Genomic DNA, 22,612 nt, shown 5'->3' on the forward strand with positions numbered 1-22,612 from the left:
GAGAATTAGAATTGCTTGAACCTGGGAGGCGGAGGTTGCAGTGAACCGAGATCACACCACTGCATTCCAGCCTGGCAACAGAGCGAGACTCCATCTCAAAAAAAAAAAAAAAAGAATATCCTACAAGTATTTTTTTGATTGGGCTAAGGAAAGCTTGGGAATATCCAGATACAGAATAGCATTTGACAGAGATAATGCTCTGACTTGCAAAGTAGGTGCTCAGTAAATATTTGCTATTTGAATACAACTTTAAAATGTAAATACACATTTTCCCTATCTTATGAAATTGCCACATAAATAACTTGGACTCTCGGACTAGATTAGGTTGGGAGTAGTTACACTAACAAGAGGAGTCTTTACATTATATATTACTCTAGTATGCTTCCTTGCTAAATTTGTATTTCTTTTTTGAGATGGAGTTATGCTCTTGTTGACCAGGCTGGAGTGCAATGGTGTGATCTCAGCTCACTGCAACCTCCAACTCCAGGATTCAAGTGATTCTACTGTCTCAGCCTCCCGAGTAGCTGGGAATACAGGCATGTACCACCATGCCGGCTAATTTTGTATTTTTAGTACAGACAGGGTTTCACCATGTTGGCCAGGCTGGTCTTGAACTCCTGACCTCAGGTGATCCACCTGCCTCGGCCTCCCAAAGTGTTGGGATTAGGGTGTGAGTCACTGTGCCCGGCCCCTAAACTTGTATTTTTAAAACTTTTATTAAACCTTGAAAAATGGAAATAGCAACAGTTTGAAGAATCACTGTTAATGTCAGTATGGTATATTATTTAGCAAATAAAATCTGAGTCCAACATTATGACACAATATAACAGAAGAGCTCTGAGAAGGTCATCTCGTCCACTTTAATATTTATATCCATAGTTTCACTTGGTTCCTCATTTTTATGTTTTTTTAAAATTAAATACAGGTTATCAAGAAAGTATAAATGAAAAGTAATTGTTTATTACGGGAGAAGAGAAAAATGTATACAAGAAAGTCTAGATTCTTTCTCCACATGCACTACTTTTGGAATAAAGTTCCAAATATCAACTTTGAAGATATTTACAAGGATAAATTTTTCTTAACAAGTGACCAATTACTGTGTTGTGGACATTTTTTCATAGAATCCATATACTGTAAACTAAATATATTCTTATAGTTTACAGGAAGCTTGGAGCAATTATGTATTAACAGAGAAGATGGTATTATATTTTACTGCAAAATATTATAAAAGTGATACAATTTTGTGGCTCTTAAATGTTTAATTACTTGATTTCAACAGGACAATGAAAAAAAACCAAAAATCATCAAGACAGGCCTGGCTTTAAGATTTTTTGTATTCGATTCGTTCTACTTTCACATCATCTCCAATTAGCTGATACACATAGGTGACCACTGTAGAAGCCTGGATATCCATCAACACAAATGATGGAATAATGTTTCTAGAAGAAAAAATAAATAATGTCAGTGTTTTGTAGCACAAAGCAGCAGCACTATAAATTTCAATTTAAGATGACTGTTTGGATTCAAAGAGAAATCTGTTACATGTCACATGAACAGTTACCAAAACATTGCCGAAATGGCTAGATTTATTTAAATGGTCACATGTGGCCGGGCACAGTGGCTTACACCTGTAATCCCAGCACTTTGGGAGGCTGAGGTGGGCGGATCACCTGAGGTCAGGAGTTCAAGACCAGCCTGGCTAACATGGTGAAACCCCATCTCTACTAAAAATACAAGAATTAGCCAGGCGTGGTGGTGGGTACCTATAATCCCAGCTACTTGGGAGACTGAGGCACAAGAATCACTTGACCCCCCGGGAGACAGAGGTTGCAGTGAGCCAAGATTGTACCATTACACTCCAGCCTAGGCGACAGAGCAAGACTGTCTCAAAAAAAAAAAAAAAAAGGGTCACATTTATTTTTATTTTATTTATTTATTTATTTATTTTTTGAGTCTCCTTCTGTCACCCTGGCTGGAGTACAGAGCCTCAAACGTGGCTCACTGCAGTCTCTACCTCCTAAGCTCAAGTGATCATCCCACCTCAGCCTCCTGTGTAGCTGGATCACAGGCATGCACCACCACACCCAGCTAATTTTTAAAATTTTTTTGTAGAGACAGGGTCTCACCATATTGTCTAGGCTGGTCTCAAACTCCTGGGCTTAAGCAACCCGCCCTGGCCTCCCAAAGTGCTGGTATTACAGGCATGAGCCACTGTGCCCAGCCACATTTCTTTTACGAAATGTCACACATGCAATTATTTTACTAAAGCCCCCAAATTCCCAAATTCTATACTACTCACGTTTCTAAGGCATTATATGCCCCAGTGGCAGAACCTGGATTAATGTAGAATTTATTTTCATGCTCAAATGCTTCAAATTTGTGTGTGTGTCCCGAGATAAGAATGTCCACATCAAATTGCCTCTGCAACAGGGCTAAGCTGGCCATATCTCCCCATGGAATAACTTGATGTCCATGGATCAGACCAATTTTGAACTGTCCAACAGTCACAACTTTCTGTTCTGGATAATTCAGATTCTAATATAAGAAACAGACATAAGAAAATATGTATTTTAGAGATACTGATGTTTAAAAAAATCAGTTTGCTTAAATATTCAATCTCATATGGATGTTTTGATGTAGTACCCCACAACACACACATTTATAAATTTTTTTTTTTTTGAGACAGAGTCTTGCTATGTTGCCCAGGCTGGAGTGCAGTGGTACCATCTTGGCTCACTGCAACCTCTGCCTGCCAGGTTCAAGCAATTCTCCTGTTTCAGCCTCCCAAGTAGCTGGGATTACAGGCACCTGCCACCATGCCCACCTAATTTTTTTGTATTTTTAGTAGAGACAGAGTCTCACCATGTTGGCCAGGCTGGTTTCAAACTCCTAACCTCAAGTGATCCACCTGCCTTGGCCTCCCAAAGCGCTAGGATTACAGGCGTGAGCCACTGTGTCCGGCCCACATTTATAAATATTTTATTTCTTCTCAGTCTCTAAGGCTGCATCTATATTTTAAAACATAACTTACTCAATATAAACTGGAATTTATCATGCAACTCCTTTATTGTGTTTATTCCTATAGAATATGGGTTCTTTTGTGCATGCTGTAAATAATTATTCCCCCCAAACTTGTGATTTTCCTTTACCTAAGGCATGTAAGTTAGGGTGTGTTCAAATTATAGCTTAATGTAGCCTTAATACTTTTATAGATGGCTTAAAATAATGAGAGCTAACACTTATATAGTACTCAGTATGAGCCAGGCACTACTGTAGGGGTTTTACAAATATCAACTTAATTAATACAAACAATCCTAGAACATTCTATTATGATCCCCACTTTATGGATGATGCAACAGGCAAAGAGGTTGTTTGTCCTTTCATCTCCCTGTCTTTCACCTCCATGCCACCTTTAATTTATCCAAACTCTTTTTAAAATACAATAAAAAGACAGTATGCCCCTTCAGTTTGGTTTAAGGAACCCCATTAAATAACACAAACCAAGATTAATTTATGAAAATCTTATATTCCCAGAAATACTATATATATAATTTTTTTTTTTTTGAGACAGTGTCTCGCTCTGTCGCCCAGGCTGGGGTGCAGTGGCACACTCGAGTGGCCTGAGTGACTTGACTTGCTTGAGTGGCTCACTGCAAGCTCCGCCTCCCAGGTTCACGCCATTCTCCTGCCTCAGCTTCCTGAGTAGCTGGGACTACAGGCGCCCACCACCATGCCCGGCTAATTTTTTTTGTATTTTTAGTAGAGACGGGGGTTTACCGTGTTAGCCAGGATGGTCTCCATCTCCTGACCTCGTGATCTGCCTGCCTCGGCCTCCCAAAGTGCTGGGATTACAGGCGTGAGCCACCGCGCCCAGCCCAAAATAAAATTTTCAAACTAGAATCAGGTCTATTATGCTACACCATACAATGTTGGCACTGGCAGCAGTCTTAAAAATCATCCATTCCAGTCATATTTACTAAGGATCAGAAAGGGGAAGTGATCTGCCAGAAATCCCATTATTAACTAATGGGAACTCCAGAACTCCTTACTTTTTTTTTTTTTGAGATGGAGTTTTGCTCTGTCGCCCAGGCTGGAGTGCAGTGGCACAATCTCAGCTCACTGCTAGCTCCGCCTCCCAGGTTCACACCATTCTCCTGCCTCAGCCTCCCAAGTAGCTGGGACTACAGGCGCCCAGCACCACACCTGGCCAATTTTTTTGTATTTTTAGTAGAGACGGGGTTTCACTGTATTAGCCAGTATGGTCTTGATCTCCTGACCTCGTGTTCCACCCACCTAGGCCTCCCAAAGTGCTGGGATTACAGGCGTGAGCCACCGTACCCAGCCCAGAACTCCTTACTTTTTTTCTTTAAAGTCAGGTTTATTGAGGCATAATTTACACAAAGTAAAATCTTACTTTTTCATGTATAATGATGGGTTTTGACAAATGCACATGGCTGTGTAAGCACTGCCACACTAAAGATACAGAGCAGCTCTATCACTCCTTCAAAACTCTCTCATGCCCTATAAAGTCAACCTTTGAGAAAGGAAGCCACAGGAGGGTTGCCAGCAGAGAAGTGATGTGATCTTACTTCACTTAAAAAGGATCACGCTGGTTGCTAGTTGGAGAATAAACTGGAAGGAGCAAGGGTAGAATTAGGAAGTTGGAATACAAGAAAATGATACGGTGGCTTGGAATAAAGTTAGTAGAGGTAGCAGCAGTGAAAAGTTCATAATAAAAACTTTATAAACTTGGCTGAGTGTGGTGGCTCATGCCTGTAATCCCAGCACTTTGGGAGGCTGAGGCAGGAGGATCACCTGAGGTCACCTGAGGTCACGAGTTCGAGACCAGCCTTGCCAACATGGCAAAACCCCATCTCTACTAAAAATAAAAAAAAATAGCTGGACGTGATGATGTGCACCTGTAGTCTCAGCTACTTGGGAGGTTAAGCAGGAGAATCAGTTGAACCTGAGAGGCAGAGGTTGCAGTGAGCCAAGATCGTGCCACTGCATTCCAGCCTGGGCGACAGAGCAAGACTCCATCTCAAAAAAAAACAAAAACAAACAAAAAAAACTTTATAAACTAAATGACAGCATAAAACAGTAACAAAGCCACTTTTATTCAGTATCTATCTAGTTAGAGTAAGTATTTAATGTTTACTAGGTGACCTAAATCAGTGATTTTCAAACAGTAAGGGAGGGGCATGATGTATAGTAATTTTACATTTGGAAAAGAAAAGGGAAAAAAAGACCTTACCAGTTGAGAAACCCTGGTCTAAAGATAAAGCTCATGTAAATAATAATCAAGAAAGGGAGATATTTGAGAAGGGAAAGGGAAATACATCACCTCATCGAAGTCTCCTCTCACAATATGAACATCACCAGCCAGAGTCTTGAGATAGTCATAACTCTCTTTGGTGCAAAGGTTTCCTGTGCAGAGAATGTGCTGAATTTTTCCTGGCACCAGGAGTTTTTTGAATTTAGCTGGCAAACTGTTGCACCGGTGTGGGATGTGCAGATCTCCTAATACCAACACCAACTTTAAAGTGTCAAGGTGAGATAAAGCGTAATGTTAAACACAATGTCAAAACAAAATAGTCTCCTCTTGTAAGCCCCCTTGTAAGTCTCATTAAGAGATCCCGAATCCCAGAAATTATTCATAGAGTTCCTATCATGACTATTTATTTAATCTCAGAAGCTGAATCTGTACGTATTTTTCTTTAGGTCATCAGCTTTGGGATAGGTTTCATCATTGATTATATCATGACAACTTAAACAGACATACTTATGGTAATGTACTTTGTTCTAAATCAATCTTATTTTGGTTGTAAACAGTTGCATATATAAAATACAGGTAATCATTCTATTTAACAAGAGTGAAATCAAGCATTCTAAAGTGATTCATTTAGAGACCTGTAAATACACTGAATTTTAAAAATTACACAATGTAAAGAATACTACTGGGCCCTATAGAATTTGGCATTTTTAAAGACTGATATGTTAATTCACATTTCTGCAGTTGTAACATGAAATGATATATTAAACCCAGAAACATTATTTAAGGAAATTGTTAATAGAGAAAAAAGTTAATTATGTAATTTATCTGTACTAGACTGACAACTATGTGCAAGTGTAATAGCCAAAATTTGGCATTTTTTTACTTCAAACTATTAGGTGTAGGTTACAGAGATATACAACAGCCTATGTTTCAGTTTCATCAGGTAAATGTGTGCTTTTGAATTATAATCTTGGATATCTTCACTTTCCTTCATTATTAGAAGTCCTCACTGTCATATTTTTATGGTCTGGATTAAATTGCTCATATACCCTCGGTATAGTTCCCCAACTTAAAAAAAAGAAAACATTTTCACAATCTTTCACGTATATTAGAGCATTAAAACAAAAAAGAGATCAGCTAAATAAGTGATACATTTAGCATAAGGTGGTTTAGAACTGCAACATAGTCTCAGATGACAAAAGGAAATTTTGCTTTTAAATATAAAAGAATATAAACCCCAATCCTGTAAAATTTTAATTTTAAAATTTCTTTTTTTTTTTTTTTTGAGACGGAGTCTCACTCTTGTTGCCCAGGCTGGAGCGCAGTGGTGCGATCTCGGCTCACTGCCACCTCCGCCTCCTGGGTTCAAGAGATTCTCCTGCCTCAGCTTCCCAAGTAGCTGGGACTACAGGCATGTGCCACCATGCCCAGCTAATTTTTGTATTTTTAGTAAAGACAGGGTTTCACCATGGTCTGGAACTCCTGACCTCAGGTGATCCACCCGCCTCCGCCTCCCAAAGTGCTGGGATTACAGGCATGAGCCACCATGCCCGGCCTAATTTAAAAATTTCAAGATTTGAGAAACAACATTAATTTAGCCATTTAACAGAATACTGTTAGATCATTTAAAAATAGTATCTGTCTGGTGGCTCACGCCTGTAATCCCAGCACTTTGGGAGGCCGAGGTGGGCAGAATACTTGAGGTCAGGAGTTCGAGACCAGCTTGGCCGACATGGTAAAACACCGTCTTTACTAAAAAGAAAAATACAAAAGTTAGCCGGGCGTGGTGGCAGGCACCTGTAATCCCAGCTACTTGGGAGGTTGAGGCAGGAGAATTGCTTGAACTCAGGAGGCGGAGGTTGCTGTGAGCTGAGATGGCGCCACTCGCACTCCAGCCTGGGCAACAGAGTGAGACTCTGTCTCAAAACAAACAAAAAAATAGTATCTATCCTCCAAAGGACAACAGAATCGATTTCTTTCTATTTTTTTGAGATGGAATTTTGCTCTCGTCGCCCAGGCTGGAGTGCAATGGTGCGATCTTGGCTTACTGCAACCTCTGCCTCCCGGGTTCATGCAGTTCTCCTGCCTCAGCCTCCCGAGTAGCTGGGATTACAAGCGCTCTCCACTACGCCCAGCTAATTTTTGTATTTTTAGTAGAGACAGGGTTTCACCATGTTGGCCAGGCTGGTCTTGAACACCTGACCTCAGGTGAACCACCCGCCCTGGCCTCCCAAAGTGCTAGGATTATAGGCGTGAGCCACTGCTCCTGGCCCAACAGAATCAATTTCTTCATGGCGATCAGTATAAGCACCTTCATTCTATACAAAATGTTTTCCTTTACAGATATTGCATGCATAAATGTACATGCCCTTTAACTGCTTTTAAAGGCATGACTATTCTTTAATATTATCAAAGAAAACATTAAATAGCTAATAGGATAAAACAAAATAGTTTTGCCACTGCAGACTTTGTAAATGAAAATTAATCAAAAAAACAAAATGTGTGAAATGAAAATGATTACCAAAAGAAGCTTGATTCATCTTGCAACAAAAATTAAAATTATTGCAAAGAAAAGGAACTGTTACCAGGACACAGAGTTATCGGGACATAGTTTGTAATCTCAAAGTAACACAAGGTTATGAAATTAGCACACTTTAAATTATTAAGTAAGATTCTTCTTTATAAAGCCTAGTTTCAGCAGGTATTTGTTGTATGACCTATATTAATTGTTTCAATGCAGATCTCAGTGGACAAAACATCTGTAAAACTAAAAACCACTATGAAGTTTCCACCCTCACTGGTAATCAACATAAAAGTACCTGGATATAGAACAATCTTCATTTTAGAGGGGGATTCCTTCTGATATGGATTGAAGTACATAGTTAGTATGGGAATCTCGCTTTGAGAAAAAGGTGAAAATATTTAGATTTCTATATTTAAAAGAAGAAGAACAACAACAACAACCACCCCAAACTCACAAAAGGGTATATGTCTACAACAGGTTGAAATGTTTGGTACTAATAATGAATGAGCTGTTCAATCTGAATGTACCAGAAAGAACATTAGTAAGACATGGTACTTTATAATGATTGATGACCTAATTCTATAAAGTACTGTGGATTATCCCCAAGACTCAAGACTATTAGCAGTCTAAAGATTTAACTATGAATGACCACACAATCATTTCAAATGAGTAGGGATCCTTACTAGGACAGAATCCTCTGGTTTCCTGCTGATGACAAAGTTACGGGGAAATAGTGTTACATAACATGTGTCATACTTTGAAACATGTTCCTGCCCAAATTCCACACTTTGACAAATCATGGGGATAGACATAGATTATAGAGTCCTTTAAGAAAGCAAAAGATCCTGGAAATAGCAGTCTTATTAAATTGAAACAAAGAGCCAACCCAATCAAAGCATGGGAATTCGGTTACTTCCTTTCAACAGACCTTAAAAGGGTAAGAAATCCGGTCAGTAAACAGCCACCCAACCACCATTGTTAGTAGGAGCTAAGTGAAGAAACTTACTCTGTGCCCAGCCTTAGTGGAATGAAGAAGTTGATTGCAGACAGGGGGGGATGAAAAAAAAAGGGTGAAACATGACCAATGTTAAAAGAAAGCAACAAAAAGAAACCAAAAAAAGAGAACAAAAAACCCATACCAAATGAGCAAACAATTGTTAATGATTTCTGAGTGTTATGAAAGAAAATGTTAAAAATCAGCTGTGCTCAAAACAATACCAAAAGAAATATTTGCTTTATTTTTGAACATGACACACGCACTTTTTAATAAATTTATCTTGTCAGTTTCTCCTACTTTTCCTAATCTTGTTCTGTACATCGACTTCCATCTCTGTTTTCCATTCTGTTTAGATTTTTATAAGGTTTTACAAAATAATGAATTTAGATTTCTACAAGACACTGTGGAAAATTTATCATCAGTAATAACTTATAGCTAACATTTTCTGGATTCTTAGGGTTTAATTATTCAAGTATATGGATTTTAATTATCTTACATTCAAAATTCTAGTAGCTGGAAAATTATGCTGCAACTAGGTGATTTTTTGTAGCTGATGCAACACAGCACCATGAATACATTATCAAGTGTTGAACAAATCAACTAAAGGTGAAGACAAAATAATAAAAACAAACACATTTATCCAGGTAAAACTGGACCTTTCCCACACCTGAATTTGCTGCCCACAGACTCTGGACACTGTACTGAGTGTTGAACATCTGTATCCTTTGCCAAATAAAATGCTTTTAATCATGAAAGAATTGGCTATTGCTAAATTTTTCCCAGTTCTATTTCATATGAAAAATGATGTTCCAGTACAACTACCCTAAATAAGAGGGATCACTTCTCAAACAACTTGAGAAACATTAATATTTTGAAATCATGGCAAGTAATTATGTCTTCTCCCATGGATAGGTGTCTCGAAATTACTGTAAACTGGATTACTTTAAATTGGAGTCTGTTTAGAAGCAAAAATTAAAAGTGAGATTAAAGATTTTAAAGAAGCATGCACCATAAATCTGTGGCTGCCACGTCTGTAAGTCCCCCTCTTGAAAAGGCTGTTTGTCATGCAACAGTAATAATCTTAAAAATGCATAGCTTCTTTGGTTTCCTTGTAAAAATAAAAAAGAATGCAATAAATGCCTGTCAGAGGTAGACGTCCCTTTACAGCCAACCTCCATCAACACAAATATGAAGATAATCACAGCTCCATTTCAAATAATTGACTTTTTTTTTTTTTTGAGCAGTAGCAAGATTTATTGTGAAGAGCGAAAGAACAAAGCTTCCACAGGGTGGAAGGGGACCCGAGTGGGTTGCCCCAAACAATTGACTTTTTAAGAGTCAAAGGCACCTTTGAAAACATGATTACAGGCCGGGCGCGGTGGCTCACGCCTGTAACCCCAGCACTTTGGGAGGCAGAGGCGGGTGGATCACCTGAGGTCAGGAGGTAGAGACCAGCCTGACCAACATGGTGAAACCCCGTCTCTTCTAAAAATACAAAAATTTAGACGGGCTTGGTGGCGGGCGCCTGTAATCCCAGCTACTCGGGAGGCTGAGGCAGGAGCTGAGGCTTGAACCCGGGCGGCACTGCAGTGAGCCGAGATCGCGGCACTGCACTCCAGCCTGGGCGACAGAGCGAGACTCCATCTCAAAAAGAAAGAAAGAAAATATGATTACAGCTCTGAGCCCTCTCTAAGAGAGGCCCCCAGTTTTTATGTAGGAAGGTCTGAGGGGCACCAACCTACTGGGGGTGAAGGGGTGATTGCTTGAAGGTGGCTGGGGGAGACTAGGCAAGTCTCCAACACCGGCACTCTCCCCAGAAAAATGTGTATATTCACAAAAATTTCCCAACAGTTCCAAGGAGTTCACACATCATTAAGGAATCCTACCCTAAAGGGGCGTAGCAACCCGTGGAAAGAAGTAGTTCCAGCAATTGCAAGCGCCAAATCTCGCCCTCTGAGACCACACCTGCTCATCTCAATGGCAGCTAGATGTTATTTCAGGGGCGAGGAGGGTGGTTTATTCCCTTTCCCTAGATGGCAAACTTAAACGGGTACGAAATTCTGCTCGCTACTTCCTGTTCTGCATCCGAGAGGCGAGCTTCCACCACTACACCCCAACCAGCGGGAGGTGCTTTTTGCGGGAAACGAGTAGGAAACGTCTGGAAACGGAGGAGGACCGTGCCCCTATCCCCGAAACATTCGACGTATAGGACCAAAGGCCTTCCCTGGCTCGGGCGTGCGGGTCTCGTGACAGGTCGGGCAGCTTAGAGGGGCCTTTTTACCCCTTGGGGCCGGGATACGAGACCTAGGCCAGCCGCACCCAGAGGTGGCCGCTTCCTTCCTTCCCTAGCCCTCTTCCTGGGCCTTTTCCAGGCCAGCGCCTGGGCCCTGACGCCGAGACCTCCGGGATTTCCCAATCCCTCGCCCTGGGACTCCCCACGGCTCCCAACAACGCAGAACCCCACCCGACAGCCAGGCCTCGGTCGCCGCAGCTGCAGCTCTCACCATCCTGTCACCGGGCTCCGCTCAGTCACTACCACCGTAGCCTCCCTCTTCCTCAGGCTCCTCGGCGACCCGCCCACTTAACCGCAACCAATGAGAGCAGAGGGAGACAGAACTTGCCGTACGGAGGCCCGCACGGGCCCTTTCCCGCCGTAAAGCCGTTTGGGAACTTGTGGAGGCGGAGTGGTAGAGTGCAGAGACGAGATCGCGAAGCTTTAAAAAGCGCGGGCAACATCCGGGCACCTGGGCCGTCGAGCTGAGGCGCGCCTTCCGAGCCTGCTTTTTAGGGCGGATGGCAGCCATGCTGAAGTGCGTGATGAGCGGCAGTCAGGTGAAAGGTGGAGCGGCCTTTGTTGTCTTCCCGTTTAGCAGAGAGAAAAGCAGACGTTAATAGGTCGTCCCTACCATCGTCTAATTTTTCCTCTTCACCTTTATGTGCAAGGACTGAGGACGCACGCCCTGGCCATAGCCCCACCCACTCAAGTCCCTGTTAACTTCTGAGGGGAGGATGAGGACCTATCTCGTGTTACTTAGAGGCAGATGTAATATGGGTGGTGTCCGGGAAATAGAGTTGTACCATCGGGCCACAAACTCGGGATGCTGAGGACTGCATGGGGAGGAGTTGAGAGAAAAAAATAATGCTTGGACAGTAAAAGTATTTTTGTGCGGAGAGAAAAGCATTAACCTGTTTTTTTTTTTCCAGATTCTACCATTTTTTAAAATGTATGACCTTGGAAAAGTCACTAAATCTCTTTGGGGCTCAGTTTCTAAAACGGAAACGGGGGTAATGACTGCACCTTCGTCACAGAGTTTGTTTGGAGGCAGTGAAATGGAAATGCATGTAAAGAGCCCAGTAATAGATGGAATGTACGATAACTATTAGTATTGTAAACGGCGCTTTCAAAATGGAAGTTAGGCCGGGTGCAGTGGCTCACGCCTGTAATCCCAGCACTTTGGGAGGCCAAGGCGGGTGGATCACCTTAGGTCGGGAGTTCGAGACCATCCTGGCCAACATGATGAAACTCCGTCTCTGCTAAACATACAGAAATTAGCTGGGCTTAGTGGTGGGTGCCTGTAATCACAAGCTACTTGGAAGGCTGAGGCTAGAGGATCGATTGAGCCCGGGAGGTTGAGGCTGCAGTGAGTTGAGCTCGCGCCACTGCACTCCAGCCTGAGTGCCAGAGTGAGACTCTGTCTCAAAAAAAAAAAAAAAAAAAAAAAAGGTAACATTAACAGTGTCATACGGGATCAGACTAGTGTGTTTTCCAGCCCTAAATGTGTTTTGTGGTGGGGAAATCTGGCTACCCTCAAACATCAGAGATGTATGTTGAATACCCCTAATTTCTCTCTCATGGCTTGTTGCGACTTCGCTATCAAGCTATTAAAACCACTTCATATTATCTCCATGCACTGTTTTCACAGTTTTTGTGGGGTCAAATACATTGATTTAAATCAAGTTGTAAAATATATTAGTATGGAAATTGGTTTGCCACAGTAGCTCCATGAAACACTGTAAACATATAGAAGGACAAATTTCGGTCAATTTTATCATTTCACACACTACAAATTTATTGAGCCCTGACTATGTGTCTGGCATTTTGCCAAGGATATTATACTGTATTAAAGTAATGTAGCATTAGTCTATAAGATACTGTTATGTTTGAATTTCTCTTGAGTCCTCTGAATGCTAAACTAGTCTTGTGATTTGTTTTTATTGTTAGAGGGAAAGAATATAAGCATCACCTTTCTTTTTCTCCGTAGTATTTGGGAAAGCAGTTCAAGCTCTATCACGAATTAGTGACGAGCTCTGGCTAGACCCATCTAAAAAAGGTGTAAGTAAGAAAGTTAATAGATCATGTATTAAGGCAAGAGGAGATGTTTAAAGATCCCAGTCCAGATTGAATGTTAACTAGGAAATCCAGAAATTGTAATTATCTCTTTCACTATTTATTTTACATATCTGAATACACTTAGAGCATAGTAAAGTTGAAAATATGCAGATAAGCTTGATTGATTTAAACTGGAAGTCACAAACTTGTAGTTAAGAGATTAGCTACGGTCTGCAGGAATGTTTGTTGGCCTGCACTGTTTTTGGTTTTTTTTTAATTTGAAATAATTTCCAACGTTTAAAAATTGAGGCCGGGCGCGATGGCTCACGCCTGTAATCCCAGCACTTTGGGAGGCCGAGGTGGGTGGATCACCTGAGGTCAGGAGTTTGAGACTAGTCTGGTCCACATGATGAAACTCCTTCTCTACTAAAAATATAAAAATTAGCTTGGCGTGGTGGTGGGCATCTATAATCCCAGCTACTCGGGAGGCTGAGGTGGGAGAATTGCTTGAACCCAGCAGATGGAGGTTGCAGTGAGTGAGCCGACACGGTGCTACTGCACTCCAGCCTGGGCAACAGAGTGACACTCTGTCCCAAAAAAAAAAAAAAAAAATTGAGAGAGTCAAATTTTTCCTGCTTCTCTTGAAAATTCAGAAGACCTGACAGTTTTGGGACTGCATTCACTCCCAAGTGGAAGTAGTTGGCTGAAACTGAGTAATGGTTTCCCCTCTTAGACAAGGTGTGAGACTGCCAATATGCTGTAACTCCCTTATATGTTGCAGCTCCCTTATATATTGCCTTCTGCCATTTCACACATTAAGGTTAAGGCTCATGACTGGGTGTGGTAGTTCACAAATGTAATCCCAGCACTTTGGGAGGCTGAGACGGGAGGATCACTTGAGCCCAGGAGTTCAAGACCAGCCTGAGCAACAAAGCAAGACACTACCTGTCTCTATAAAAAATTTTTGAAAATTAGTCGGGTGAGGTGTTGTGTGCCTGTAGTCCCAGCTACTTGGAAGGCTGAAAGGAGGGAGGATTGGTTGAGGCCAGGTGTTTGGAGGCTGCAGTGAGCTGCAATGGTACCATTGCACTCCAGCCTGGGCAACAGGCTGGTTTAAAAAAAAAAAAAAAAAAAAAGTAAAAAAGAAATTAAAAGAAAGTTAAGGCCCCCGTAGGCATTTACTATTTTATGTTTTCAACATGTAAACTTTTAGATTTAATACATATATGTATTCAATATAATATACATATACGTATACACCTATATATACATACATACATGTATATATACATGTATGTACACCTATATATATGTATATATAGGTGTATAATAAATGAACAGACTTGTCCTGAATGCCATTTAAACCATCAAGTATAGAATACAGGTTATGTCCTGTATATATATAGGTGTACATATATGTATATATATGCAAATTCAATACAGACTATGTAGGGCAGTCCATAATTAACATCCCATGTTCTTATTTGAACACATTTAACTGTGATGTTAAACATAATGAAGTTTTCTGAATCAAGCTATTATTTAAAGAAAGTTTATTTTCTCTTAAAATTTTTTAAAATAAAAAAATAGAGGTGGGGTCTTGCTCTGTTGGCCAGGCTGGTCTCAGACTCCTGGCTTCCAGCCATCCTCCTGCCTTGGCTTCCCAAAGTGCTTGGATTACAGGTTCATGGGAGCCACCATGCCCAACCTCTCCTAAATAGTTTTTATCTTATTTTTCTAGCTTGCTCTAAGATGTGTGAATTCTTCTCGGTCAGCATATGGATGTGTCCTGTTCTCTCCTGTGTTTTTTCAACATTATCAATGGTCAGCTTTAGTGAAAATGAATGAAAATGAACTTGACCCAACACTGAATTTAAAATGCAAATTGGGAATGAAGGTAAATATAAGTGGCGCTGGTTTTCTCTCATTCTGTAGAAATGTTCATTATATAGGACATAACCTGTATTCTATACTTAATAGTTTAAATGGCATTCAGGACAAATCTGTTCATTATTATTATTATTTTTGAGACAGAGTCTCGCTTTCTTACCCAGGCTGGAGTGCAGTGGTGCAATCTTGGCTCACTGCAACCTCCACCTCCCAGTTTCAAGTGATTCTCGTGCCTCAGCCTCCTGAGTAGCTGGGATTGTAGGCGTGTGCCACCATGCCCGGCTAATTTTTGTGTTTTTTATAGAGATGAGGGTTTTGCCATGTTGGCCAGGCTGGTTTTGAACTCCTGACCTCAAGTGATCCGCCCACCTTGGCCTCCCAAAGTGCTGGGATTACAGGCGTGAGCCATGCACCTGGCCAAGTCTGTTCATTTTTTTTTTTTTTTTTTTTTTTTTTTTTTGAGACGGAGTCTCTGTCGCCCAGGCTGGAGTGCAGTGGCACAATCTCAGCTCACTGCAAGCTCCGCCTCCCGGGTTCACGCCATTCTCCTGCCTCAGCCTCCCGAGTAGCTGGGACTACAGGCACCCGCCACCACGCCTGGCTAATTTTTTGTATTTTTAGTAGAGACGGGATTTCACTGTGTTAGCCAGGATGGTCTCGATCTCCTGACCTCGTGATCCACCCGCCTCTGCTTCCCAAAGTGCTGGGATTACAGGCATGAGCCACCGCACCCGGCCAAGTCTGTTCATTTATGAATGCATATACTTTTGTTTCTAAAATGAATCAACCGTGTTAAGTATGTGCTTAATATGTATATTTCTGTTACAGTCAATTTTGCCCATCTTTAGATGTCTGAATTCCCTTGAAAGAAATATAGAGAAGTGCCAAATATTCACCAGATCTGATAAATGCAAAGTAGTTATTCAATTCTTCTACAGACATGGTAGGTGTAATTAAAAGTGGTTTAAAATACTGTGTTTTTTTCTCAATAGTTTTCATGTTTAGAACATTGATATTTCATGTCAAGATTTCTCGTTACATTATTGCTTAGTGTGTGTGTAGTTAAGTGGTAGGGCAGTTTGAAGTATTATCCTTTTTTTTTTTTTTTGAGATGGAGTCTTGCTCTGTCGCCAAGGCTGGAGTGCAATGCCGCCATCTCAGCTCACTGCGACCTCCACCTCTTGGGTTCAAGCAGTTCTCCCGCCTCAGCCTCCCAAGTAGCTGGGATTACAGGCACCTGCCATCATGCCCAGCTAATTTTTGTATTTTTAGTAGAGACGGGGTTTCACTGTGTTGGCCAGGCTGATCCCGAATTCCTGACCTCAGGTGATCTGCCCACCTGCCTCGGCCTCCCAAAGTGCTGGGATGAGCCAGTGCACCTGGCCTGAGCCAGGCATGAGCCGCTGCACCTGGCCTGAAGTATTATCTTACCTGTCACTGTAGCAGTATTGTAAGATGACTGGTATTATTTCTTTTTTTGACTTATCAGTGGCACAAGCTTTGCCTGCATACAGCCTAATTTTTTCGAATATCCGTATGAATTCAAGCAATTGGTCATTCTAAAATTTACTAGCTGCTTGATTATATATATATATATATATATATTTCATTTTGAGATGGAGTTTCGCTCTTGTTGCCCAGGCTGGAGTGCAATGGCACCATCTTGGCTCACTGCAACCTCCACCTCCCGGGTTCAAGCAATTCTCCTGCCTCAGCCTCCTGAATAGCTAGGATTACAGGCATGCTCCACCACGCCCGGCTAATTTTGTATTTTTAGTAGGGATGGGGTTTTACCATGTTGGTCAGGCTGGTCTGAAACTCCCGACCTCAGGTGATCCGCCCGCCTTGACCTCCCAAAGTGCTGGGATTACAGGTGTGAGCCACTGCTCCTGGCTGTATTTCTTAATTTAATCTTACATTTATTATAATATATTTTTATTTCAGCATATATTTATAGTCTTTAAATTGTTTCCTATAAAATACTAATAATTTAACATCTTTTTTCCTTCTTTGAACTTCAGTTCATTTAACAGCAGAATGATTCAAAGAGCATGATTAAAAGCATAGCAAGCCTTGACATCACAAAGATGTGGGTGTAAATTCTTCTCCTCTTCTTATTAGCTTTGGGACAGTGCATAAGCTCTCTGAATCTTCATTCCTTACTGTGAAGTGGAGATGATCATGCCTACCCACAAGTTATGGGGTGATTGTGAGGATGAATTGAGATCACATATATAAAGTACATACCGCGTACCTGCCCCAGGGGGGAGTACTTGATAGTGACTGCTGTTACTATAATTATCCTCTTCCCTTATCTCCAACTAGATTTTAGACAGAAACTGAATACTTGGAATTCAGTATCTCTCAAGTAGCTTTCTTGAATCATGTCCAGTAAGTATTTGTGATTGGTTAATTATTTAATAGTTTTTGTAGGGTAGTTATATGATACTATGCTTTAGGTTACAAGTAACAGAAATAAAAACAGACGGTCCAACTCAAACTAGCTTAAAAAATAAAGAGAAGTATGGGCTCATGTAAACAAAAAATTCAAAATTAAGTCACAGGCATGGTTGTTTTTGTTTTTGTTCTTAATTTTTGTAGAGTCAGGGTCTCGTCATGTTGCCCAGGCTGGTCTCAAACTCCTGGGGTCAAGCAGTCCTCCTGCCTTGGCCTCCCAGAGTGCTGGGATTACAGGCATGAGCCACAGCCATGGTTTGATCCAGGGTGCAGCTTCTTTTCTTTTTTTTGAAATAAAGTCTCACTCTGTCATCCAGGATGGAGCAGGATGGAGTGCAGTGGCGTGATCTTGGCTCACTGCAACCTTGACTTCCCAGACTCAGGTGATCCTCCTACCTCAGCCTCCGGAGTAGCTGGGATCACAGGAGCGTGCCACCATGCCTGGCTAATTTTTTTTATTTTTATTTTTTTGAGACAGAGTCTCGTTCTGTTGCCCAGGCTGGAGTGTAGTGGTGCGATCTCGGCTCACTGCAACCTCCGCCTCCAGGGTTTACACCATTCTCCTGCCTCAGCCTCCCGAGTAGCTGGGACTACAGGTGCCCGCCACCATGCCCGGCTAACTTTTTTTTTGTATTTTTAGTAGAGACGGGGTTTCAACGTGTTAGCCAAGATGATCTCGATCTCCTGACCTTGTGATCTGCCCGCCTCGGCCTTCCAAAGTGCTGGAATTACAGGCATAAGCCACCACGCCCGGCCCTAATTTTTTTTTTTTTTTTTTTGAGACGGAATCTCGCTCTGTCACCCAGGCTGGAGTGCAGTGGCACGATCTCGGCTCACTGCAAGCTCCGCCTCCCGGGTTCACGCCATTCTCCTGCCTCAGCCTCCCGAGTAGCTGGGACTACAGGCGCCCGCCACCGCGCCAGGCTAATTTTTTTTGTATTTTTAGTAGAGACGGGGTTTCACCGTGGTCTCGATCTCCTGACCTCGTGATCCACCCGCCTCGGCATCCCAAAGTGTTGAGATTACAGGCGTGAGCCACCGCGCTGGGCCCCTAATTTTTTATATTGTTTGTAGAGATGGGGTTTCACCATGTTGCCCAGGCTGGTCTTGATCTCTTGGGCTCAAGTGATCTGCTTGCCTCAGCCTCTCAAGTGCTGGGATTACAGGAATGAGCAACCGCGCCCACCACACCTGGCTAATTTTTTTTTCACACCTGGCTAAGTTTTAAAAAAATTTTAATAGATGCGAGGTCTCACTGTGTTTCTGAAGCTGGTCTCAAACTCCTGAGCCAGGCAGTCCGCCTGCCTCAGCCTCCTAACGTGCTGGAATTACAGGTGTGAGCCACCATGCCCAGCCTGGGATGGCAGTCTAAGATGAAGGAGCAGTGTGAAAAAATACCGGTTGAGAGTGTCTAGTGTATGCTTATAAGAAAAAGGGAAGAAAACAAGTAGCAAGAATAGAGCATTGGGGATGACAAAGAAAAGGCACTTCTCAGCTTGCACATCCTCAGCTATACCAATATTCACTTGATTCAAACATTTGTTATACAGGTATAAACACACATATATGCATAGGTTATTTCTAAAGAACACCTAAGAAACTGGTAGCAGTAGTTGCTTCTGTGGAGGTTCTGGGGTGGCAGGAGTCAGGGATGGAGGGTGACTCACTTTCACTGTTCTTTTATATCTTTTGCATTTTGTCCCATGTGCATCTATTACCTATTCCACCAAAAGTAACTTGAAAATATTTTTTAAATAGGTAAAATATGTCATATTTTGAGCTTTGTGTCTTCTCAAAACAGCAGTCACAGTGATCCCTTTAAAATAGGTCATATTATGTCACTTCGGTGCTCAAAACTCTCCCAGTAGCTCCCCATTTTACCCAGGGTAAAAGCCAGAGATCTCAGAATGGCCTATAAGGTCCTCCATGATTCAGAAGCCCTGGCATGTTTTCTCCTCAGGGTGTATGCCCTGCTCCCTTGCCTACTGTTTTACTCATTTATTTTCTTGCTATCTATCTCCCCTCTGTAAAATGTTAGCCCTGTGAAGACAGATTTTTGTCTGATTTGTTCTCTGCTAGTTCCAGCTCCTAAAATAGTCCCTTATGTGGTAGATCACAAAAAAAATTGTCACAAATTATCTGCAGCCCCTCCCTTCAATACCTGGAGTATGTTTCCTCATTTTGAATTTCAGCTGGCCTTAGATTTGCTTTGATACCAGTAGAATGCACCGTAAGTGTTATTGTGTGAGTTCCGAGCTGAGTCCTGTCAGCCTCCCCTGTTGCCCTAAGAACCTTTCCACCAGCATGAGAACAAGCATGGAATAGCTGTCTGGAGGATTAAAGAACAGGTGAGAGGCCTTAGCCATCTCAGTTGTCCCAGTTGAGGCCCCAGACATGAAAGTGAGGCCATCCTAGCTACCCCACAGGGATATTGTGAGGATCAGAGAGAATGTATGTAATATGTATGCTGCAGTTCCTGGCACATAGTTTCATACTCATTATTGCTACCTCTCCTCTTCCTCTAAAAGGACAATAATTCAGCCTGGGCAACATGGAGAAACCTTGTCTCTACCAAAAATACAAAAATTAGCCAGGTGTGGTAGAGTGCGCCTGTAGTCCCAGCAACTGGGGAGGTTGAGATAGGAGGATCACTTGAGCCCGGGAGTTGGAGGTTGCAGTGAGTTGAGATCGCACCACAACAGTCTAGCCTTGGCAACAGGCCGAGACCCTGTCAAAAAAAAAAAAAAAAAAAAAGAGAGGAAGAAGGAAGGAGAAGAGAAGAGGAGAGAAAAGAAAAGAAAAGAATTAACAAACCAGATGTTGAAATCTGTCAAAAGTCCTGTTCAGAAATATCAGTCCTGGATGGAAGGTACTAAAAGAGAGTAAAGAGATATGATCTGTAGTCGGCAATCACTATTTTACATGCAATTTAAGAAACTACCTGTATTTTGGAGATTTCTTAAAAAACTAAAAGTAGAACTACCACATGATCCAGAATCCCACTACCGAGTCTTTATCCAAAGGAAAAAACTATATATATCAAAGAAATACCTACATCCCTGTGTTTATTGCAGCACCATTTATAATAGCAAAGTTACGGAATCAACCTAAGTGTCTATTAGTGGACTAATGGATAAAGAAAATGTAGTATATATACACAATGGAATACTATTTGGCCATAAAAATAATGAAATCTTGTCATTTGCAGCAACGTGGATAGAACTAGAGGTCACTATGTTAAGTGAAATAAGCCAGGCATAGAAAGACAAGTATTGCATGTTCTCACAGTGTGGACGCTAAAAAAGTTGATCTCATGGAGGTAGAGAGTAGAATGGTAGATACCAGAGGCTGGGAATGGTGTGTGGGTGAGTATGAAGAGAGGTTGGTTAGTGGGTACAAACATACAGTTAGGTAGAAGGAATAAGTTCTAATGTTGGGTAGCAGAGTAGGGTGACTGTAAGTTAGCAGCAGTGTATTCTGTGTTTCAATGTAGCTAAAAGAGAGGACTTAAAATGTTCTTAACACATAGAAATGATAAATACTTGAGGTGATGGACACCCCAAATATCTTGGCTTGATAATTACACAGTCTGTGCATGTAACAAAATATCTGTCACATGTACCCCATACATTTTTTCTTTTTTTTTGAGACAATCTCACTCTGTTGCCAGGCTGGAGTGCAGTGGCACGATCTTGGCTCACTGCAACCTCCACCTCCCGGGTTCAAGTGATTCTCCTGCCTCAGCCTCCCAAGTATCTGGGATTACAGGCACATGCCACCATGCCCGGCTAGTTTTTTGTATTTTAGTAGAGATGGAGTTTCACCATGTTGGCCAGGATTGTCTCTATCTCCTGACCTCATGATCCGCCCGCCTCAGCCTCCCAAAGTGCTGGGATTACATGCGTGAGCCACTGCGCCTGGCCTTTTTTTTTTTTTTTTTTCTTTTTGAGACAGAGTCTCACTCTGTCACCCAGTCTGGAGTGTACAGTGGCACGACCTTGGCTCATGGCAACCTCTGCCTCCCAGGTTCAAGTGATTCTTGTGCCTCAGCCTCCCAGGTAGCTGGGATTACAGGCATGCACCACCATGCCCAACTGATTTTTGTATTTTTAGTAGAGACAGGGTTATGCCATGTTGACCAGGCTGGTTTTGAACTCCTGGCCTCAAGCGATCCACCTGCCTTGGCCTCCCAAAGTGCTGGGATTACAGGCATGAACCACCGTGCCCAGCCACATATACCCCATAAATATTTTAAAATACCATGTATCAATAAAAATATATTAACAAAAAAAAGAAGAAGGAAACTGCCTGTATTTCAAAGGAATTTGGGAACTCTCCTGCCTGATTGGTCAGAAGGTATGACATATTGCTTGGTGTCCACTAGGGAGCGATAAACACATTTAATTAAGGAATAGTGCTTCTCCAAGGTATATGCACTTGCCAGATAGTAAATGTTACTTTATTACTTTAATTTGGCTGTGAAACTTAGACTTCTTTAATTTGTTAATTTTGTACTTAAAATTATTAAGAGGTGGCTTTATTCTTTTTAAGGTATTAAAAGAACTCATAATATATGTTTTCAAGAAAGTCAGCCTTTGCAAGTTATTTTTGACAAGAATGTTTGTACTAATACGCTAATGATTCAACCAAGGTAATGTGTTCTCTGTTGTCAGTTTTTTCTCCTGAATACAGTAGGATCATGGAGTGAAGAATCAGTGCTCTAGAGCTTTTCAGTTAGCACATTTTTTTTTGTTTTTGATATGGAGTCTCGCTCTGTCGCCCAGGCTGAAGTGCAGTGGCACGATCTCGGCTCATTGCAAGCTCCGCCTCCCGGGTTGACGCCAGTCTCCTGCCTCAGCCTCCCGAGTAGCTGGGACTACAGGTGCCCACCACCACTCCCGGCTAATTTTTTTGTATTTTTAGTAGAGACGGGGGGTTTTGCCGTGTTAGCCAGTATGGTCTTGATCTCCTGACCTCGTGATCCACCTGCCTTGGCCCCCTAAAGTGCTGGGATTACAGGCGTGAGCCACCATGCTCGGCCAGTACATTTTTTTTTTTTAAGCTAAAATTTGACTTGGAGAAATCACCATACAGGGACAAGAGGAAACTTTGATAAAGATAACAGTGGATAATAACTAA

The 22,612-nt window shown here is 41.8% G+C and overlaps 2 protein-coding genes and 1 non-coding gene across 14 annotated transcripts in view; 1 reads left to right on the forward strand and 2 right to left on the reverse strand.

Moving 5' to 3' along the window:
• Positions 1-841: 841 nt before the first annotated feature.
• VPS29 (VPS29 retromer complex component) lies at positions 842-11,457 on the reverse strand. Of its 3 annotated transcripts, none has more exons than XM_003279676.4 (5): positions 11,301-11,457; positions 8,806-8,817; positions 5,345-5,536; positions 2,300-2,535; positions 842-1,439 (listed from the first exon to the last, which is right to left on the reverse strand). In XM_003279676.4, exons 1-5 carry the CDS (start codon positions 11,301-11,303, stop codon positions 1,322-1,324), a joined length of 561 nt encoding a protein of 186 aa, XP_003279724.1. In that variant the 5' UTR covers positions 11,304-11,457; the 3' UTR covers positions 842-1,321. The 3 variants fall into 3 exon arrangements, with proteins under 3 accessions (XP_003279724.1, XP_003279723.1, XP_012365374.1); XM_012509920.2 differs by lacking the exon at positions 11,301-11,457 and adding an exon at positions 10,683-10,787 and having other exon boundaries at positions 913-1,439; XM_003279675.4 differs by lacking the exon at positions 8,806-8,817 and having other exon boundaries at positions 843-1,439; positions 11,301-11,392.
• LOC115837133 lies at positions 5,686-5,755 on the reverse strand. The gene has a single exon (XR_004032165.1). It is a non-coding gene; the product is annotated as a small nucleolar RNA SNORD50 (small nucleolar RNA).
• The window catches only part of RAD9B (RAD9 checkpoint clamp component B), a 36,809-nt gene continuing 25,648 nt past the window's right edge, over positions 11,452-22,612 (forward strand). The window contains exons 1-6 of one of the 10 annotated variants that reach the window (XM_030821373.1): positions 11,583-11,691; positions 13,059-13,129; positions 14,868-15,023; positions 15,845-15,959; positions 20,682-20,838; positions 22,025-22,124. In XM_030821373.1, the coding sequence (XP_030677233.1) occupies positions 20,787-20,838; positions 22,025-22,124 (152 nt within the window). In that variant the 5' untranslated portion in view covers positions 11,583-11,691; positions 13,059-13,129; positions 14,868-15,023; positions 15,845-15,959; positions 20,682-20,786. Of the gene's footprint in view, positions 11,692-13,058; positions 13,130-14,867; positions 15,024-15,844; positions 15,960-20,681; positions 20,839-22,024; positions 22,125-22,612 lie in introns of all 10 variants that reach the window. The other 9 variants (XM_030821374.1, XM_012509916.2, XM_012509915.2 and 6 more) reach the window with 9 other exon arrangements.

Source organism: Nomascus leucogenys, chromosome 10 (genome assembly GCF_006542625.1).
Source record: "Nomascus leucogenys isolate Asia chromosome 10, Asia_NLE_v1, whole genome shotgun sequence".
Taxonomy (NCBI): Eukaryota; Metazoa; Chordata; class Mammalia; order Primates; family Hylobatidae; genus Nomascus; species Nomascus leucogenys.